Genomic DNA, 23,462 nt, shown 5'->3' on the forward strand with positions numbered 1-23,462 from the left:
TTTGAATAACTTGTCTAGACAAAGTCAAATTGTACAAGACTTTCTAAATTAAGCATATTCTTGGTATAGTCCGGGCCACGATATAGCAAGGTCGTAAACTAAACTCTTGAGAGTTGGTACTGTGGCACTTGAGGGTGTCTTTCTGTGACTCTAACTGCACTATCTTTTCCATTTTCTACCTGCATATATGTCGATAAGGTCAGGATACGAAATAATAATATAATAATAAACTCAGACACGATTGACTAACAAATTGGAAAGATTTATACAATTGCACAAACGATACATTGAACCGATGCATTCGACATTCAGCGATAATGCAATGATCGCGACAACACTACGAAACAATCCGACAAGCTCGAACATTCACAGCCCTTGTCTCAGCAGGCGATGACTGAACACCTATACAGTGCCTGAGAAGAATGCTCGTCCATTTTTCTAATAATATATTATGAGCAGGTAAATTAAGATATTAAAGACCTGAGTAAGACCTTTACCTGTAACAGTACCTCTAAAAATGACTTTCTAAAAATGGCGATACAGGATAAAACATTTCTTCGTACGACCCTGACTATAGTCTAAGGTCATCATCTGCTCGTATTTCTGTCAATTCGCTTGTCCCAGTAGCTGAAACATCTTTACTTTGACGCCTACCCGATTTTACGAGCTCGTTATATCGTGACCTGGACTATACAGGATGTTTGGCCACCCCTGGGAAAAATTGTAATGGCGGCTTTTAGAGGCTAAAATAAGACGAAAATCAAGAATACCAATTTGTTGATGGAGGCTTCGTTAAAAAGTTATTAATGTTTAAAGTTCCATTCGTACTGAATTTTTTTCTCGAAAATGCGCAAGATTTCGGGGGTATGTCTATTCACCAAAAATAATTGCAATTGATCCCCACAGCTAACAATATTTTTTTCAGAACGATTTGAAATATTTTAATTTTGTCGAAAAATTTCACACCTTCTCGAATTTTTTTCTAGAAAGTGTGAAGGATTTCGAAAGAATATGTATTCACCAAAAATGATTATAATTGACCCCCGCAACCGAAAATAATTTTTTTAGAACGATTTGAAATTTTTTTTCTTTCGTCGAAAAATTTAGGCACCTAATTAGATTTTCGGAAACGAATTTTTTTCTCAAAAATGCGTAGGATTTCGGAGATATGTGTAATGACCAAAAATAATTGTAATTGACCCCCGCAACCGAAAATAATTTTTTCAAAACGATTTGCAATTTTTTAATTTAATTGTTAATAACTTTTTAACGAAGCCTCCATCAACAAATTGGTATTCTTGATTTTCGTCTTATTTTGGCCTCTAGAATCTCCCATTAAAATTTTTCCCAGGGGTGGCCGAACACCCTGTATAAAAAAAAGTGAACAGAATATTTCTACTGTAGGCATTGTCAAGGGCCAATACCGCCCTAACGTTCTACTGACGCTGATACTTACTTGTTGTGATGCAAGTTTCGAACAAGCAATGGGTTTAAGCTGTCGGGCAGACCATGCGATACTAGCGACAGATCTAAGCGAATAATTTATTGGACGATGAATCATCATTCTATTTTCCAATATAATGAGAGCTATAGACTTAAACCCATTACTAAAACAACAAGAGTGAATACAGGGTGCGTCTCGTAACATGACAACTTCAAATAACTCACAAATTATTGTTATATAAACTGTTAGATATATATATATTAAGTAAGGGCGCGGTTCTACCCTGAGTGGAAATAGATAACTTAGATTACTTTCGCGGTACGGTATGAGATTACAAAGATACAAACACGTGTTGCACGGGCGGACGCTAAGACCGGAAGGGGAGATCGTCAAACCGCCGCACACCGACCAAGAAACAATCGGCAACACTCCTGCCCTCTGTCAACGCGCGCACGCATTTACCCGGGGATTAGCGCCAAATTCTAACATAAACAAATGTTTCAGATAAAAGTTGTATGGTTTTTAGGGGTACATACAGGGTGTTCGGCCACCCCTGGGAAAAATTTTAATGGGAGATTCTAGAGGCCAAAGTAAGACGAAAATCAAGAATACCAATTTGTTGATTGAGGCTTCGTTAAAAAGTTATTTACGTTTAAAGTTCCGTCCGTAGAACGGCAATCTGCGAACAGCTACGTACGCATGGTAGTGGTTCTCACTCACAAAACTCGGTCCTGACCAAATCTACCTGTCGAGGTCGTCGTCTCCAGGAGGACACAGATTGGCAGGATTCGGAGCAGCAGCAGTAGTAAGCACGCATGGTGGTGCCACAGCATATGCGTTCGATGGCTCCAGCAATGTAAAGCACGAGAAAGACTCGCCACGGCTTAATAACGCCAGACGATTAGAGAACGACCACGCGGCAGCAGAAGCACATGCATATCCTACGGCGCAATAGAATCGAAGTTCTAGCCAGGATCAAAAGTCTCCAGAGATCGTCAATTGAGATAGAGGCGCTAGACGAAGACGACGACGACGACAAATCCAAGAGGAACGGAATAAGGATAAGTCTTGTAAATAGTAGACTTAATCCGGTATCGTTAGCACTGGCAGGGGGGTAATGTGGCGTCGCCTCCCATGCTCGCCACCAGAGGGATCGTGCTCTCACAAGCGCTCGACCAACCCCTCGGTTGCTACATATACATTCCTCGAACGACTTCCCAATATTCCAGTCGTCTAAGCCAAGACCTGCTAGAAAGCCTTACTGATGAGTCCACTAGCAGGCTCGGACGAAATACGCCTCCTCCTTTCCTTTTCTACTCTCCTACGATTCTCACGAGTTTCCAACTCGCACTGACGCAACGCCACAGTTACTTACCTTTTTCCGTAAAAAAGATCTGACAAATACGTATACCAAGGAAATGAAACTGATCGCACTAGACCGATGAAAATTTTATTTGTCATTGATGACAATTCTTTCGAAACATTTTCGAAATAGTGACGTACTATATTGTACAGGATCGTTAGAATTTTAACGCAAATTTTTTACAAGTTCTTTACCCAGAGTTTGTATTAGCGTGACATATCGTTTATTACACACCTAATACGATAAATTACTGAACGAATTTCTATTATTCTTGTTCGATATCATTTTTCTAGTCAAAAACTATACATACAGTCAATGATAATTGAATTACTTTTTGTAGTATTTAGACAAAAGAAACACATGTTCACGACTTAAGTGGAATAGATGTGTCAAATCAGACAAGTAGTATAGTCCCAATGTGACGATACAAGTAGTACACGGTTAATCTTGATCAGACTAAGGGAATAGAATCGTGGCCCATACAGCATGCAGAATGGCCATTCTGAGCCATGTGCGAATAGTGGAGCCATCGATAGTTGGATAAGTGGAATGGGTATGCGCCTAATCGAGCAAGTAGTACGAGACTGACGTACATGATCAGACAAGTAGGATAGAGCCCGTATCTGATTGTACATGTAGGCTGGCCTTGTTTGTGTAGGACGAAGTAGAAACTGTCTTCCGTATCGAGGGACAATTATAAACGACGTAAACTGCTATACAACATAAACTGTATAAATTGCTCCTAATAATGTATTCGCGATCGTGAAAGTCTTTCCTATTTATTTTCCATACTTTCTTTTACGATCTTCCTTGATTCCGAGGTATGGATGAATTCTATCCGAAGACTACGGAAAAAAGTTTCCCTTCTCGCAGAGACATGGGTGTTGTGCGACTTCGGGACCCCAAATTAAATTTTGAATACGTGAGACACGTTTCGGTATCTCGTTCATTTCACTACCCTTAGACAAGTTTACACGCGTGTCGGTGGTAGTTCTATTATGTTTTAAAGTCTTCCTGGAAATCTCTGGAAACTTTCCCGGAAAGTTCTAGTGGTGGGACAATACTGGAAGGAAAACTAATTTCGAAAGTACGAAAATGAGAAGAAAGAGGCCAGGAGCGATCCGAAGGAGAGATTGGTAACGCGACTTCGAGGGACAAAACAGAAGACCATGATGAGCGTTAACGTTGCACGTACAACATGCGCTCCAGCGCCTAGAGAGATTGTCAGGCCAATAATGCATTTCTCGCGGAAAAATCCAGCAAAGAGTACGTTCGGTCCAGAGATTTAGTCATTTAAAATGCATAGAGTTCATAACTTATTCCCAGGCCACTGTCTCACTCGGCATCAGGTATTGCAACCTTACACTCTCTCGTTTCTTCCTTCGGAAACCTCACAGGCAATGTGTTTTCATGCTCGTGGCTCTTACGTTGTTTCACTGGCGCCTCACCTTTTGATATTTTACGTTATCTGGAATGATCTGTCGTTGGGTCTTGCGACGATGGAACGCGATATCGAAGTTCCAGCATGGAATTTTGCAGACGGAAAGTTGAATGTGCCGCATTACAATGCATGATTTTTCTATCCAAAATTGTATATTTGCCCGCATTCTATTCCTTTTCATTGCAATAGATTTCTTCGTACGATCGATGATTTGTTTCATAAGAATATTCGTTTTTAAATGCACTTATTGCGAGAGTATTTAGCTAATAAATAAATAAATACCCAACTCTTGAGTAAAAGTAATGGTTACCCTTTATTTCATCAACGTTATTATTGATCTCCTCTCCCAGCTGTTTTCCTTTTACATATCAATTGTTCTACAAATCAATTACAATATTTTGAAATATATACAGGGTGTTATTATATATAGAGGTTAAAATAAGACGAAAACCAGGGATACTAAATTGTTGATTGAGGTATTGTTAAAAAGTTATAGAAATTTTTTTCTCGAAAGTGCATAGGATTTCGAGGGTGTGTCTAATCACCAAAAATTATTGTAATTGACTCCCGCAAACAAAAATAATTTTCCCAGAACGATTTGAAATTTTTAAATTTTGTTGAAAAAATTAGGCACCCTACCCCCTTTGAATTTTCTTAAAAATTCGTTTTTCATTTTTATTAATTTTGTTTGACGCTCTATAGAAAAGTTGTCTAATACTTTTTTGTAGGTACCCATGAGATCTACTTCAAAAAAAAGTTTCATTGAAATATATTCATTATTATAGGAGTTATGGCCCTTGGAAAATTTAACCATTTTTATGGGGTTTTTCTCACTTCACGGTGTTAAGGAACAACTTTTCGAATATTCTTGGAATTTCTACGTATTCTTCACTAAAATACGCATTGTTTACCTTTAGAAACATTAAAATCCCCCGATCCCTTCAAAAGTTATGATATTTTAAAGATACGCATGAAATTTCAGGGAAGCATTTCTGACCTCACATTATATTTTTGGTAAGAAATTTTTTTCTCGAAAGTGCGTAAGATTTCGGAGGTACGTGTAATGACCAAAAATGATTGTAATCGACTCCTGCAACTAAAAATAATTTTTTTAAATCGATTTGAAATTTTTTAATTTCACTGAAAAATTTCAGCACCTGCTCGAATTTTTGTCTCGAAAGTGCATAGAATTTCGGGGGTATGTGTATACATAAAAAATGATTGAAATTAACCCCCGTAATCGAAAATAATTTTTCCATGAATGATTTAAAAATTTTAATATAATTTTTTAATAACTTTTTAACGAAGCCTCAATCAAGAAATTGATATTCTTGATTTTCGTCTCATTTTGGCCTCCACAACATACTCAGTGAATATTCAAAATCAATTTTTTCAACAACAAAGCCTCAGATGAATAAATTTTATTCTAATTATTTATTCTAATTTATTATTAAATATTATTATTTATTCTAAGTATGATTTGTTTTTTTATGTAGAATAGCCCCCTTCTTGGTCGTACCACTGATGCTGGGACACCCTGTATTGTACGTATAATTTGCATATTCTACGTACAAGTTTACTTACGAATGCGCCTTGCAACATCTATAATGTAGTCTCTTCGAACGGAAAATTATAATTGCGCATTGGAAACGCTATTTTGGGTTTTCCAAGTTATCTTTACTCGATCACATTTAGCTATCGCTATTGCGTCGGAAAGGTTCCCTAACGCAATTACGTGCCACAGGTAACAACGTTTTCGACGAATTAGCGTTCACGGAGCGAACAAACGGACAATTTCAGCACGTTAAAAGCGATAAAGCGTTATCTTCTGTGACCAATAGCAGACACACGAGCACGATAAAACGGAATATCGATCAGTGACGCGTGTTGTTAATAATTGACGTCTCCCTTAAAGGCTGTTCTCTGTAAAAGCTAACGTTTTTACATTCCGCTCGTGTTTAAACTAAGGTGTCGCGTGCTCGCCAACCAACCTCGCCGGCCCACGTAACCTCGGTAAACATTTTTCCCCCTTTTTTACCCGTACTATCATTTCTTTCTTGTTTTCTAAGCTATGCGTATGATAAAGGTTAAATGAGCGACGGTGGGCGGAGATCTGTAGTCAATGTTTAACGAGCGTGAAGCAGTGTTTGCGGATAAATGTGAAAACCCGACGGTGTAACAAGTGAAACTCGAGCAATTATAAAACCGGTTTAAACGCCGAGACGAGCTAAACTTGACACGAGAACGCAAGTAAATTATTGCACACCGCTGAGGTTTTATATTTTTCATACCCTCCAAGTAGAATATAGCGGTGCATAGTCCTGGTCAAATAAGTGGAATGGAGACGTGTCCTTGTCAGAGATACAAACTGGGGATCTTCACTGGTCAGCTAAGTGGAATACGATTAATTTCTAAGCAAACAGCTATCGATGATGATAAAAAATGTTTCAGACAAAAGTTAAATAATTTCAGCGGCGGGAAATTATCTGAGGTTAGGTTTTCTCAACATATATGAAACTTTTAAATGAAATCATATTTTTTGCGACTCTAATCGATGCAGTTCGTTATTCTTTGTACGACAGCACGAATCCACTTATAGAAGACAAATCGTTGGTTTAAAAAACATTTTAATTTTAATACTGGAAAGTTTCCAATATGAAACCAAAGATCCTTTTATCTGTTCAGTATAAGGATGTATTTTTAAGCACCAAATTTTGAAAAGTAACTGTTAATACATGTTCATAGTACTATTGTTACTATGCAATACTTTTAAAATTCTGAAATAAAATTTATTTTTTGCTATAAGTGCAATTATGAAAGCAACAGATCTTTTATCGCACCATTTTATAATTTCAACTGTACTTGCTAGTTGACCGAGTATTTTGCCTTATTTTTATTCACTTTTCTTTATTCTTCTTTCATTTGAATCATTAATCTAGTAAGCTTCGACGCGTTTATTAACAAAAGATAATATTTTATTTACCATCGCGTATACAGAGTCCTGTAACATGACGACTTCAAGTACCTCACAAATTATTGTACGAAAAATATTTCAGATAAAAGTTGCATGATTTTTAGGGGAACATATAATAATGAAATTGGTTTTATGTTATTTTGCTTTTTTATCAAGAATTGGAGGTCACTGTTAGCTTTTTACATAGAATGATTAATATTTCTTCTCAAATTCGGATAAAGCATTAAATTCTACATAAAAAAGTATTCTAGATAGGGATCTAAAACAAATCGTTACTGAAATACTAGCAAAAATAAAGGTAAACCTTACATTTAGGGGAGACAGTTCCGATGACCTTGACATATGTTATTAAGGTCAACCCCCTGAGTAACATTTAAGAGGTTTTAGCCGTCACTTGTTTTTTATTAAAAAATTATTAGCATATAAAAATCATATAATATTTATTATATTATATAACATATCTATTTAAATAAAACGATTATATTAAATTATATTTTATTAAAAATGGGTGCCGGTATTAGTTAGTGTAGTTTTTAGAGGATCTGCGGGGCGCAGCGCTCCAGTCAGCAAAATGAATTTAATATGATACTGTTCAACTCGTGGGGAATGTTTTATTTTGTGCTCCGCAGAGCTCATGGAACGAAATTCCATATTCTTGTTATTTGTTTCCGGTAATTGTTATATACTAATAACTTTTTAATAAGAAATGAGAGGTAGATATAACTTTTTGGGGGATGCTCAAAAGTGTGACCTTCATAAACTGTGTGAACGTCAAGGTCACATTAAGTATACGTAGATTCTAGTGTAATACTAACAATACATTTTTATTAATAACTTTTTAATAAAAAACGAGCGACACCTAAAACCTTCTGAGGGTCGTTCAGGGGGGTGACCTTGACAACATATGTCAAGGTCAAGGTTATCGCTGCTGCCTCCCCTAAACGTAAGGTTCACCAAAATAAATTATCTTTGAGATTGTTAACACAACGTTGTAAGACGATTTTGTTTATAACGATTATATTGATAAACACTAAAAAGTTGAATTTAACTGTTATTTTCAATGTACGAAGTTACGAAGTACATGAATCTGGATGGTACTTTTCGTAAAAACAGTCAAAACAAAAAAGTTTCAGGCCTACGTGCATGATAACGCAAATATAAGTGTACATGATCTTTTTGTAATTATGTATTTCGTTCCATGGAGAACTCCTTAAATGATAAAATTTTTAATGATGCTGATGATGTAAAATCACATTTAATTCAGTTTTTTGCTGGCAAAAATCAGAAGTTTTATGAACATGGAATTATGACAACGCTTGAAAGATGGCGAAAGGTCATCGACAAAAACGGACAATACCTAATTGAATAAAGTTATATTTTTAAACAAAAATTTTGAATTTTCCTTCTTATTGTAAATCACTTATTTGACAACCCAATATATCATTTGTACATTCGTTCCAAATACAATTCTCTTTGCTAAATCCTACAATATGTATACAGTTTTGGGAGAAACAGTGAACACGATGTATTGCTTAGATCCCTACAAGAAAAACATAGTCCGTAGGAGATACGAAGGCGGTCGTTGAGGCGTTAGGAATAATGGTGGCCACTAAAATCTCATGTTAGGCTATTACCTGTTCCATTCTGGAATTGGTCGATACTATCACGTACAAGATTTCCGAATGTACAAGCAAGAAAAATGGGCCGATTCGTCTAGCAATTTGAGACTCATTTGTTCTCCTACAGGAATGCATCTTTCTTTCCTTTCTTCGTTTTTAAGTTACGCGAAAGGTAAATGGTAAAGAAGCGACAGACGCCAGAAATCCGTAGCTGATATTTAACGAACGTGCCAGGCAAGGTTCGCGGACAAATGCGAAAACCGGCACTTTAACAAGTGAGGAACTATAAAAACCGGTTAAAACAGCGAGGCGAGCGAAACCTGACGCGAGCACGCCAGTGAATTATTGCACGCCACTGAGATTTTACATTTTTCTTGCTCTCCAACCTCATGGCTTGCCTTTCGCGCCCCTGCATAATGGTTTAATTGGACTCCAACACACGGGTATAATAATTAACTGCACACGTGGAATACTGCTCCCTCGAACGCGCACAGCCATTGCTAAATGTCACCATAAAGCGAATTATATTCGGATTAAGCGTGGGAAAAATATATTCGCCCTCTGACGATAGTCGCGCTTTCCGTCCCGGAGACTCCGTTACGGTTTTGACCATATTGATTTCTATATCGATACGCGAGAATCTTCGATTCTTATAAACTGATATTTTCTTTTCTATGTTTTGACACGGTTGCCTCGTGTCTTTGGTAAGATAAATCAATTTAGGTTTCGCTGTGCTTACAATGTAGGGTTTTAAAGTAAAGAGACGTATTATAATTTCGTCTGAAGCTCTGTGGCGTCGCCTCCCACGCTCGCCACTAGAGGGGTCGCGCTCTCGCAAGCGCTCGACCGACCCCTCGATTGCTATATATATGTCGGAATCCATTAAAAAGTTTTTGTCTTGTTGTTCTCAAATTGAATATTACTTCACGTTGTGCAAATAAAGTTATATTGGCACTAATCGATATTTAAATGTAATCGATGCAAAGAATGTCACCGGAAACGCAAACGTGCATCTGGTTGGCGTTGACGTTTGGATGTGGCCTTTGAAGGTAGTCGAGTTGGTTGTCTGGTTACCAGAACGTTTGGAAAAAGAAGGATTCGAAAAAGAAACGAACAGATTTAAAAAAGTTTCCAGACTGTAAAGACGTGCGGGAAAAATTAGATAAAGAATCCTTGTAAAGGACTCATCAGTTATCGTTGCATATTCTTTCGTGTCGTTTAAGTGTTTGTGTTTGTGTTATAGTTATCAATTATAAGTTTATTTAGTTAAAAGAATTAAAAAAATAAGATATGCATAGAGCGACGAGACAAAGGCTTGGTCGCCCGAGAGGACCACAGGGATCAGTCCTAGGGCCCATCCTATTCAACATCTACATCAACGACATACCCAAAAGCTCCAACACCAACCTTGCCCTCTACTACTATCTACTCCTCCTCATGGCAAATAAAACAAGCAATCAAACACACCCAAAATCACCTTGATCATATCCTCCGATTCACCTCCACATGGAAACTAATATTAAACCCGACCAAAACCGAAGTAAGAATATTCACTCCAAAAAAATCGAATAATCCCAATAAGCTCATAATAAACAATCACCCCATCAACTGGTCCACTAAAGTTAAATACCTAGGTATATGGTTTGACAACAAACTAAAATGGCACCACAACTCCAAAGATAGAGCCTGCAGAGGCATAGGAATTCTCCGCAATCTCTACCCACTCCTAGCACGTAACAGCACACTTCCTATCAACTAAAAAATCCGACTTTATAAAATCTGTGTCCGACCCATCCTAACATACGGTGCACCTATATGGTGCACTGCAGCAAAATCACACATAAACACACTCCAAAAAATACAAAACAAATACCTCAGGATCATACTCAACAAACCCCGATTCTACCCCACAGCACTACTCCACATAGAAATGAAAATTCCTGCATGATCACATAAAGACACTAGCCACCAAAGCACAGGATAGCAACTCCCAACACCCAAACTCCCTAGTATCCTCCCTAGGCAACTATAAATCCACCGAATATCCACTGAAAATCCGTATGAAAACCCCCAAACTTATCATAAACAGCTAACACCCGATATCCACTGTCGCATGACATACCAATGCAAACAAGGTTTTTGAAACTTTTCCCTCGATCTAAAACACGAAATTAACACAATAAAACCACCCCACCTAAAAGTCATACAGACACTAATCATACACTTTAAGTGCAGGTTATAGGGCGCAGCCCAAGGTACTGCAAAATATTCAAGAAAAAAGGACAAAAAAACCGACTTCCTAATATCCCAGTCGTCTAAGGCAGGACCTGCTAGAAAGCCTTACTGATGAATCCACTAGCAGGACCGGACGAAACCGCGCCCCCCTCCTTTCCTTTTTTCTGTCCTCCTGATTCTCACGAGTTTCCACACCGCAACGAAGCAGCGCCATAGCTCCTATAAATGGTGTGCATTATGTAATATTTACAATATACACTTGCCATTACAAATTAATCAAGTCGATAGTCACGATGACCACAAATTAGATGTCATTCGACCACCCTGCCTACTTTTCGTCAACTATTTTCGACCTCTTTTTGCTTTTCTTGACCTGCCTACACGCACTTCCCATTTCTCTAAATTCCTACGACTTCTCTGAAATACCAACCCCTGACTTTTAACCCCTTGCCATACAATGACGTGTCTGAATTGTCATAAGATCTTGATGTCAAATTTCACAATTATGAGGCGACTCACTCGTCATCGAGTCTTATAAATTAAAATCAACACATTTTTACATTCATGAGGTATTCGTAAAACAAATCTATGTTTTTCGTGCCCATTTCTTGTACGAACAAATTTAAATAAAATTAAATAGTATACGTTTGAAAAATTATTTAGAATTAAATCGTAAGTCAAGGGGTTAATAACAAATTTGCGTATAACTTGTAATTTCTTTACCCTCTAAACCTTTGTTTTTAATAAAGTAATCGTTGCTTTGTACGTTAAGTACAAATTTAGTAACCTTCCTCCACTAGTCGCGTAAAATTAGTTTTTGACGCGAGTAAAATATTAAATACTACATAAAACAAACCCGTGTGCACTAATTGTAATACGCCCTGTAGAAACTACTAATGACAAAGGAACTTGCATCAAATAATGGAGAGTAATATTCTAATCTAATGAACTTTCTGAAGCATATTAATCTACTAGATTGCATTTAATAAATTTACAAATTATATAAATGTAAATAGTAACTGTGGTTGCTAATGACCTTTCAAGTTGAAGCAACCTTAATAAAAATAAAAACAGAGCTACGTTGAAAATATACGGTAAACAACGAAAAATACAAGTGAAATGTTATCTAAACTGACTGATGTGTGAATACATCGGTTTGAACATAAATGTTTGAAGATCGATGCGCAGGTAGAAAAGTAAAAGTCACTGGGATTAAAGATATGGTTCGTGGGCGAGTTTTAGAATTTGAATGCATAGATATTTGCAAAATATACGACATTGTGACACAACAAAAAATATATCTTTAAGATAGTATACGAAAATTTAAAACCCTGTCGAAGATACTAGTTTTCGAATGCAATTGTGCACAGATACACAGTTGTGCGCTGGATGTGTCCTTTTTTAGATTTATACTGCTCTGAAATCCTTGTAGGGCTCGATACACACACTTGAATCTTTTCAAAGTATTCTTTGAAATAACGACCTTTGGACTTTTAACATCGCTTGTATAAATATCGAATATTTTGGGGAAAATCTTCTTCAAAGAATTCTTTTAAATGTTGGAAAATCTTGTTGTGTTTAAGATTGACTTTAACTTAGGAACTAGAAAATAATCTGGCGAGAACAAATTGGTTCCTGAAGAACAAATAGCAACTGCTGAATACGTATTATTGTGAAGCGAGTACGACCACAATTTTGTAAAGAATTAGTGGGTTTTCCTGCATGATAACGTATCGTGTCATATATCTACGATTGTTCAGGCTTTTTTATTCCAGAGAAAAATTACGGTGTTAAATCGTCCGTCCTATTTACGCGATTCATCCCTGCCAGATTATATTTCATTTCCCGAAACTAAAGTCATACCTAAAGAAAACAAGGTTTCCGTTTTCGAATATTCGAGACATTCAAACTAATGTGACGACCTCACTGTAAATAATACCTAAAGAATATTTTTTCTAAAATATTCGACGACTATGCGTATATCAAAGGGGATTATTTTGAACGATAGCAAACTCATTTTTCGAAACCAATCTGGTTCTCATTTTTCCGTCCATTTATCGAATGTTATTGATAGACCGTGTATAACTATTAAGCGAAACTTGAAATGTATTTCTCTAGAATTGATATTTTTGAAAATGACAGTCACTCTAATCTATTTCGTTTAAAATATCAAATAAATCTCAAAATATTATGCATGAAAAAAATCTAATATAGAATTTTAAATATAATGAAAATAATAAAAAAAGGCTATACTTAAAATTCTTTATAATTTGTTTTCTATAAAATAATAAAAACGATGAGTGTTGAAACGAGTGAAAACGCTTGTTGTACTAGTAAACAGAAAGTTGAAAGACTAACAAGAAGACTATTATTTTAATACTTGAGTTATAAATATAAAAAGTAATAAATGTTTAAGTTCTATAAGATTCGCAGAATATCATGACAATCATAGTTAAACGATTTATTTTGCACTGTTCTATGCAATCACAGCAGGAATAATAAACAATTTTACTGTAAGCAAGAATCAATGTTTTTATACTTTTTCCCAAAAATGTGAATAAATTATTTCAACATTGACATTTATGAACAACAATACATATTGTAAACGTAGCACTGTTTTTTTTCTTGCGATAGAAACATAGAAAAATAACAAATAAAAAGAAAGACACATGTTTTTTATACATAAATGACGAAACTAATACAATGAATATACTAATACTGAATAGTTTGATGAATAGTCAGATGACAATAATTGGGTATTTTAACCTAGAATCTTGTTTTGTCTTTTAGAATTATGGGAACAATTTAAATGGGAGATTCTAGAGATCAAAATAAGACGAAAATCAAGAATATCAATTTGTTGATGGAGGCTTTGTTAAAAAGTTATTAACGTTTAAAGTTCCGTCCGTTCTGAATTTTTTTCTCCAAAATGCGCAGGATTTCGAGGTTATCTCTATTCACGAAAAATTATTGTAATTAACCCCCGCAACCGAAAATAATTTTTCCAGAACGATTTGAAATTTGTTAATTTTGTCGAAAAACTTCACACCTTCTCGAATTTTTTCCTAGGAAATGAGTAGGATTTCATGGATATAATCATTCACCAAAAATGATTGTAATTGACACCCACAAACGAAAATAATTTTTTTAGAACGATTTGAAACTTTTCAATTTCGCCGAAAAATTTAGGCACCTACCCCCTTCGATTTTTCTTAAAAATTAGTTTTTCATTTTTGATAATTTTATTTGACGCCCTACAGAAAAGTTGTCTAATACTTTTTTGTAGGTACCCATGAGCTCTACTTTAAAAAAAAGTTTCATTGAAATATATTCATTATTGTAGGAGTTATGGCTGCTTGAAAATTGGACCATTTTTATGAGGTTTTTCTCATTTTGCTGTGTCAAGGACCAACTTTTCGAATATTTTTGCGATTTATACATGTTCTCTACCAAAATACGCGTAGTTTGCTTTTTTAAACATTAAAATCGTCCAATCCGTTCAGAAGTTATGACGTTTTAATGATTCGCATGAAAATTCGGGCAAACATTTCTGGCCAGAAATTATATTTTCGGCAAGGAATTTTTTTCTCGAAACTGAGTTGGATTTCGGGGGTATGTATAATGACCAAAAATGATTGTAATTGCCCACTATAACTAAATATAATTTTTTTTAGTATGATTTGAAATTTTTAAATTTCGTCTAAAAATTTCACTACCTACTCGAATTTTTTTCTCGAAAGTGGGTGGGATTTCAGGGGTACGTGTATTCATCAAAAATAATTGTAATTCAGCCCCACAATCGAAAATAATTTTTTCCAGAACGATTTGAAATTTTTGAATTTAATTGTTAATAACTTTTTAACGAAACCTCCATCAATAAATTGGTATTCTTGATTTTCGTCTTATTTTGGCCTCTAGAATCCCCCATTCAAATTTTTTCCAGGGGTGGCCGAACACCCTGTATATTATAGAAAGAGTACTAATTTGTTTACTACTACAGGAAATTACATACAAAAAATTGTTTAAGATACTTTTATACGTATATTAACAAGCGCAAAATGCTTCAATTTAATATGTAGTACGCTTAAAAATAATCCTGAAGATTATTCATTTATTCATCCAAGACACGAGAGAATCCACTTGGTCTTTGTTATGCCTTTTAAGCGACCGCGACAAACTATACGAACGAATTATTTTATTCATGCAGATGATTGCGATTTACCTTACGAGTTGAAGAGAAACTGAACAATTTTAAAGTTTATATTTTCCTTTCGTAATGTTGCTTGAATAACGTTAAGCTTGCGCTATGATATTTTATGCAGACGTGCAAGAAGGTCTTAAAAGATGGTAAATATAAAACAAAATTTAAAGAACACTCGAGACTGAAGAGTTTATATTGAATGAGATAAACGGGGTAGTGGAGGGGAAGGAAGAATTTTCTTTTCAGTTTTCATCGTGTTTTAAAATACAGTTAGCAACTTCAAAGTGGATAGGTGTAGTTTTACACGCTAAAATGGATAGGGGTGGCTGAAAATGTGGAACAAAAAACGATTTGTTCGTTTTATGGAAATATGAAGCGCTTGAGAGTATTTCATTTGCGAGATATCTTGTTACCAGGAAAATAATTGACATTGTATACATTTTATATGCATAATTATAAGTATGTACTACTAACAAGGAAACTACCAGCAAGAATGACCGATTCTTATAAAACATTCTAGAATTGTAGAGTAGTCAAGAATATTTGTCATGTACTTTTTTATAGACTTGTTTCTATGTGTATAAAACTGTTTCCAAAGTCGAGGATGTAAAACATATTTGAAAAAGTACGAAAAAGTGTAAATTGGGGAATGATACATTTTTTAAGAAAAAAAAATCACCTATGCAAACAGTTTCTGAAGATACATATTTGTGTAAAAAGTATACTGCACAATGACAATATTGTATGATTTTCCGTTTAAAATGTTGTTTCCAATTTCTCAAATATTCGTACTTTGTGTAAAGTACGAAAATCAATTAAAATATTTGATATTCTTTAAGCATATAAGTATTTTTGAAAGCTGCTTTCCACCCTCGATTTTGGTGGCAGTTTTCACCCCTATACCATAGAAACAAGCCTATGAAAAAGATATATTTAAAAAATATATGTCAAATATTTATGACTACTTTACAATTCTACAAAATTTCATAGTATAATAGACCTAGAAATAAAAAAAGTAATATAGTATGGTTTCTATTTACAATTTAGAGAAGGATGCATATCAATAGTACGGCATATGCAAAGAATTCATTTGAAAGTTTAAGAATAAATTTTCTTACATTATTGTCTACGAATTCCCCAAAAAATTGTGCATTCAGTTTCATTTCATAAAAATTCTAGTTAAGAGAAATGTTATGCAATGTTTTGAATGTTCATTTACCTTCACTATTTGCACGTGTGAATACGTTTCCCTGACTGAAGCTGATCAAACACACGCAAGAGGTGGTTTTTGTGGGTGCACTGGTAACAATTACACGAAACGAAGGAACTATTAGTATTGCGTTGAGCTTGTTCGTATTTGAGAAGTGGCATTAAGAAATTACTAGAACGTGAAATTGAATTATTTGAGTTACTTCTCACGTAATACGGTTCCATTGTCGACGGAATAAAATTGAGATATGAAGTTTCTAGTTATACTGCGCGAAAAGTTAGAATTGAGGATTTATTCGCAATACGAGACTTTCTTAAGACATGCCCTTTTCCCGATTATCGTGCTTTCATAAGCTTTACCCATCATATTATGCACGTCTCTGAATTATCAATGTTATACTATAATAATTTACCTAAAAATGATCTTTCTTGAAGCATGCCCCTTTCCCAATTATCGCATTCACTGTCGTAACAACACTAGTACGTTGTATTATTGCTTATAAATTGAATCTAAAAGAAAAAAACTTTTTGTCGCTGAACTCCGAGAAAGATATAAATTGCACAAATATTTTCGTTTGGGACCACTGATATTATTAATATGCCTATAACTGCAAAAAATTAGAAACCACACAAATCGTTAAAGAGCGTGTTAAAGTACTTAAAATCAGTATTCATCTGTCAACACCAAAATCCAAACATTTCGAATATAAAATTCAATCATATAAAATGACAATCTATACACCTAATGGTTTCTTTTAAAAAAGATAAAGAATTTTTATTGACTTTGTAACATTCAGTGTTTCTTTGTATCATCAACAGCAACGAAAATATTTAAGACGATCAAGTTGCTTGGGACATTAGATGTCTTATACATCAGAATCAGTCGTAGTCAAACAAATAGAATTTCTTCTTTAGCTAGACTAGCACCGTATAAGTAATTCTTATTTGATAAATAGTTTAGATCTGACCTCATCAATAGTATCTAATAAATTTTGTCAGACAAGTGATATAAAGTCGCCATAGTCAGACGAATAGAATGTGGTTTGTGCTTGGTGGTTCGACTCAAATATTTCCCTTTTAATATTATATATTCCTACTACTAGGACACAAGTATTTTAGTTTTAGTCACACAATTGAGTCGTCGTGTATATTTGACCTAATTTCCACATGATATCTCGCAATTATAAAAACTGTATGAATATGAATTAATATTATATATTTCAACCAAATCTGTGTTACATCCAATACTTAAAATGCCATCCACAGATTTTTGATTCATGATACGAATACTGACATTTTGAACACGCTATAAAAATTCAGGGATAGTAATGATGCTCGTTCGCAGCTAGAAAATGAAGTTTGACTTGCAAACCTACCTTTCGCCGTTGAAATTGCGTTCGACTTATCCCTTTCGAGGGCCCTTTGGGACGCGAATGAAATATTGATGAACTTAAAGGACCAAGTGTTTCGAGATGGAAGACAATTTACAAAGATTTCTCTACATTTTCGCGCATACTATGAGCTTACCTAGGCATACGTCGCTAAAGATATCCAACAAGGACAACTCAGAAGGAAGATAACGTCTTACAGAGGCGAATAGCAGCTTCCAGCAACAGCTCGAGGAATGATTTAATAATGTGTAGAGCATTAGTCGAATCGGGTAACGTAAGCGGGGATAATCCTTTTAACCAGTTGTCTAGGAATCCCTTTAACCCTGAAACCTGGGCGACAACTAATTCCACCAGATATTCCAGGGTAATAGGGATTTGTATAAAGGACCATTAGCGTCCTATGTCATACGCATCGTACATGTTATGTAGTTTTGTATGTACAATTATATTATTATGTAATAATAAGGTATTTTATTATTCTTCAATTAACAATGTATCCGAATTATTTACAATCACAATATTGAAGTCTGCATACTTTCGATTCCTTTTGTAAGAAATAATTTTCCATTAAAATTATGTTTGTACAAAATTTTCGAATTTAAGGTCATTTCATGGTCATAGTAGAGTACACTGTTCAATTTGTCTCAACTCTTTTGTGTAAAAAGCAATGTTTGAAATTTAAAGATATGGGGACATGTAGTCCACCAAACACTAAAAAAATGTTTTTGGAATCATTTTTTAATGCACTGCCGGAAATGCCTATAAAATATCAGGGTCAAAAGGTTTCTTTGGCTCTTTGTTATGAATAAAGTGTAGGTATTTTTCTCTGTCCTCTATATTTGAAACCGAACCTTTCATTTTCTATACTCTTTACGAAGTTGATCGTATAACGATAAAATTTTAAAATATACAATAACAAACATTTTATGGTAAATACATCAAAATGCATGGATCGGCTTATACAAGGTGTTCGGCCATACCTGGGGAAAAATTTTAATAGGGGATTCTAGAGGCCAAAATAAGACGAAAATCAAGAATATCAATTTGTTGATGGAGGCTTTGTTAAAAAGTTATTAACGTTTAAAATTCCGCCCGTTCTGAATTTTTTTCTTCAAAATGCGCAGGATTTCGAGGTTATCTCTATTCACGAAAAATTATTGTAATTAACCCCCGCAACCGAAAATAATTTTTCCAGAACGATTTGAAATTTGTTAATTTTGTCAAAAAATTTCATACCTTCTCGAATTTTTTTCTAGGAAATGAGTAGGATTTCATGGATATGATCATTCACCAAAAATGATTGTAATTGACACCCGCAAACGAAAATAATTTTTTTAGAACGATTTGAAATTTTTTAATTTTGTCGAAAAATGTAGGCACCCCTGTCGATTTTTTTTTTAAATTCGTTTTTGATTTTTAGTAATTTTATTTGACGCCCTACAGAAAAGTTGTCTAATACTTTTTTGTAGGTACCCATGAGCTCTACTTCAAAAAAAAGTTTCATTGAAATATATTCACTATCGTAGTAGTTATGGCTGTTTTAAAATTGGACCATTTTTATGGGGTTTTTCTCATTTTAGGTGGTTAAGGAACAACTTCTCGAATATTTTTAGTATGTCTACATAATCTACACTAAAATACGCGTCGTTTGCTTTTTTAAACATTACAATCGTCCAATCCGTTCAGAAGTTATGACGTTTTAAAAATACGCATGAAATTTCGGGGAACGATTTCTGGCCAAGAAATTAGATTTTCGGTAAGGAATTTTTTTCTCGAAAATGCATAGGATTTTGAGGGTATATGTAATGACCAAAAATGATTGCAATCGACTCTTACAACCGAAAATAATTTTTTTAGAACGATTTGAAAAATGTTTTTTTGCCAAAAAATTTCAGCACCTACCCGAATTTTTTTCTCAAAAGTGGATAGGATTTCGGAGGTATGTGTATTCACCAAAAATGATTGTAATTGACCTCCGCAACCAAAAATAATTTTTCCAGAACTATTTGAAATTTTTTAATTTAATTTGTTAACTGAAAATATGTATACTGTCTGGCGAGAAATGTTTCACCGAAATTTCATGCGTGTATTTAAAAAATCATAACTTCTAATCGGATTGATGGATTTTAATGATTTAAAATGCAAACAATTCGCAGCTGTTCGCAGATTGCCATTCTACAGGCGGAACTTTAAATGTTAATAACTTTTTAATGAAGCGTCAGTCAAGAAATTGATATTCTTGATTTTCGTCTTATTTTGGCCTCTAGAATCTCCCATTAAAATTTTTCCCACAGGTAGCCGAACACCCTGTATGTTAAAGAATATTTACGTCAATGCAAGCATCAATCATTATCACATTAATTAGAATCTCGCAAAAGTGTCTAACATAGAGTTGAAAATTCTCATTTACACACAGTAATGAAATTCTCAGAACTAAGCATGTATTAATTACAAAAGCCTCGAAGAAATTTGAGGAATTTCAATGTTTGGAATACTGTACTTAGAAAGAGGGGACACCAAAGTTCAACGGAATTCGCCATGTAAAAGGGTGTGTTTATGACGGGACTTCAAGAGTTAATTGCGGAGAGGAATAGTCTAATGCGTAGAGAAATTTTAGACTTCTTAGACCGACACACGTTATCTCAATTTATGTCGTTTCTAATTGCGACGTGATAAGTGTTTGTTCAAACAATCAGATTGTTTGTGCTTCATCTTATATATTTGATTATTATAAATAGAACGGTACGTTAAATTTTACTTCCCAAATCACTTTTACTAAAGTATGGAAAATCTATCTCTCAATCTAATATAATGTTAATATACATATAATCTTGTCAGTGCATACAGTATTTTTGTTTGAAATGTATAAAAGCCTACACCGTACCTTTTGATCCGTTCATTCATCGACTAACTTCGTAAGATGAGTTAAAACATAATCAAAGTGTAAGATAAAACGGTTTTCGATCTTCAAAAGACACAGTTGTTACGCGCTAATGACAAATATTTCAAAGACATTTCAAGAATTTCAATATTTGTGACGCACCGCGAAATAGGGGTGACACGAAAATTTAACGAAACTGGCCATCTAAGAGGGTGAGATTATTACAAGACTTCCGAGTTTATTGCCGAAAGGGATGGACTGGTGCGTCGAGCAATTTTAGACTCCTTTGCTTTCGCATAGGAATACATCTCTCCCCTTGAGCTCATGGCCCGGCCTCTTAATGGTAATTGGCCCCTATTTCTAACGAGTCTCCAGAGGACCTGCGTGACATTGATTTAAATAATCCATAGGGTTGAATGAATGCTTTAATTAGCTGAGCTCGTGCTGCAGACCTGCTCCGTGCTCTTACCCAAATTCGTCGCCCAAATACGGTTTCGACCGTTTCTCAAGTATTAATTTTGCGAGCCTTTTATTGTTTCGCGTCGAATGAATATGTATATATTCCCCTGCGTGCATCTGTAATCATTCGAATTGATTATTTTTGGGGTTTCTTCCTGTTCTGAACTTTGAAGTTGAGAATACTCGACATCGTATTAACTTCCACCGCCGCTAATAACACTCGATTTACAAAATGCAAAGGAAATAATAAACGTTCAACGAGTAAAGAGTTTAAAATTACGCACGGGAACTGAAGTTTAATTCAATGGACAAGAATCGTGTGGAAATTGCAGTGCTGATGAAGAATAAGAAAATCTTACGTACGATCTAAACGTGTCCAAGTACTCGAAAATGCAAACTGAGTTAAACTTAGCTACGATTATTTAAATCAAGTCAAGTATTTTATTGTTTAAACAAACTTGATTACATATTCTTACTTAATTATAGTACTGTATTTGAATAATAAAAATCGTTTGAATGAGATCTGGATAAACTCAGATGCAGTTCAGAATACTCATAATTCTTGAAATTAAAAAAAAATCTATTCGTTTTCGTAATTTGGGGTGTCCTGATATTTGAATAATTTCATCGCTGGCAAGTTAGTAAAAATTAAAGAATGATTTAAAATTTTGAATTTTCTTGTGTTTAGAATGAGATGATTTTGGAACACGATTGTTACTGCATAAAAGAAAGGGTAAAAACTTTGATACGTAATATACTTATAACTCTTATAATTAACGTATAGGTTTGTATCTTATTGCATTATATGTAGTCATTCTCACATTTTGTATAAGCAATCAAGTTGTTCAAAAATTTGAATAGATTGAATTTTCTCAAGTTTACTCAAATATTCAAGCTACTTGGATAATCAAATACTTGTCTTAGTTTGTAAAGAGTGTAACAGTCACTTTTTCTAGAGTGAAACTTTGCTTTTGAAATGAATACACTTTCACATTAAATAAGTATTAACAATATTTTTATGTAGACATATTTAACATGAATATAATGTAAGAATAGATTAGCTAGAAATAAAGGATTCTTATTCTAGTTAAATTTCAACAAAAGTACGATAAAATTTACAGCAAAATGTAATTATGTTAATGGAAAAAACTTGTCCGTTGGAGGGATCATTCCGTTTCGATTTGCTGAACTGTAAAAGCATTATATCGAAGAAATTATATCACATTATTTATGTTAAAAATATTCGTTACGTGTGATAAAATGTACAGAAATCTAGACTAGATTGCGAAAAGAGCAAACTGTGTTTGAATTACGCTTGTAAACAGTTGTATTTAGCATAAGTCAACGGTTTAGAGTCGTACGGTACGACTGAAATCCGCTTAACAAACTTATCTGTCGTTCTCCACCGTACGAGAATATTTAACTGCGAATCCAATAATCTCTCAACACGGCTCTACGTGTTGCTGTAAAACTTCCGAACGTTACAAGCGTCTAAACACATGTAATTGATTCGAATATTTCAGCTTGCAAATGTAATCGTAGCCATAACGTTCAATCTAAATAAAGTTTATGCATAAAGTTGCATAATGTTTAATATAGAAATTTCTTAGATTGTTTTGAGAATTCTCCAATCCCTAACTTCGAGCGTTGAAAAGGAATAATAATTACAGAATATTTCAATGGACTTTACTGTCAAATTAATGACGTAGTTCGTGAGCAAATTTAAACGAGTATCAACATATTCGACACTGGTTTGCGTGGCAATAACGTTTTATAAAAGCAATTAAAACTGCTAACAGCGAAATCTTAATGACATTAACGAACACTGATTCGCTTATATTGTGTTACGCTGTATTCTATGCATTAGCGTTGGACGAATTTCAAACCAGTCCAGGCGACGCGTAACTCATCGCCCATCCGATAAATTTAATTACACTCGACAAAATATCGTTAGTTGATTTAAAACCATGAAAGTTATTTCGCAGTTCTATTGGACGTTAATCTACGAGCGCCTGTAACTCAGCGGTGGCTTGTTTAATTATTACCTCGTTTTAATTAGATGCAATGATAATTATCAGACAACATGCTCGAAACTGATGACACATCTTAATTACTTTATGACGTATTTTAAGTGCTCTTCGGTTTAATTAAATTCTGCAGATTTATATTTATACGAGGTATAGAATTCTAGAAATACATTCGAGTTTCAAAACGAGTACAAATGGTTCCTTAACCCAATTACCAT

At 34.6% G+C, this 23,462-nt stretch overlaps 1 protein-coding gene across 1 annotated transcript in view; it reads left to right on the plus strand.

Moving 5' to 3' along the window:
- LOC143342807 (uncharacterized) overlaps positions 1–2,399 on the plus strand; it is a 43,256-nt gene extending 40,857 nt beyond the window's left edge. The window contains exon 3 of the mRNA XM_076767062.1: positions 2,151–2,399. Within this exon, the coding sequence (XP_076623177.1) occupies positions 2,151–2,399 (249 nt within the window). The remainder of the gene's footprint in view (positions 1–2,150) is intronic.
- Positions 2,400–23,462: the final 21,063 nt, after the last annotated feature.

This window comes from Colletes latitarsis, chromosome 6 (assembly GCF_051014445.1).
Source record: "Colletes latitarsis isolate SP2378_abdomen chromosome 6, iyColLati1, whole genome shotgun sequence".
NCBI lineage: Eukaryota > Metazoa > Arthropoda > Insecta > Hymenoptera > Colletidae > Colletes > Colletes latitarsis.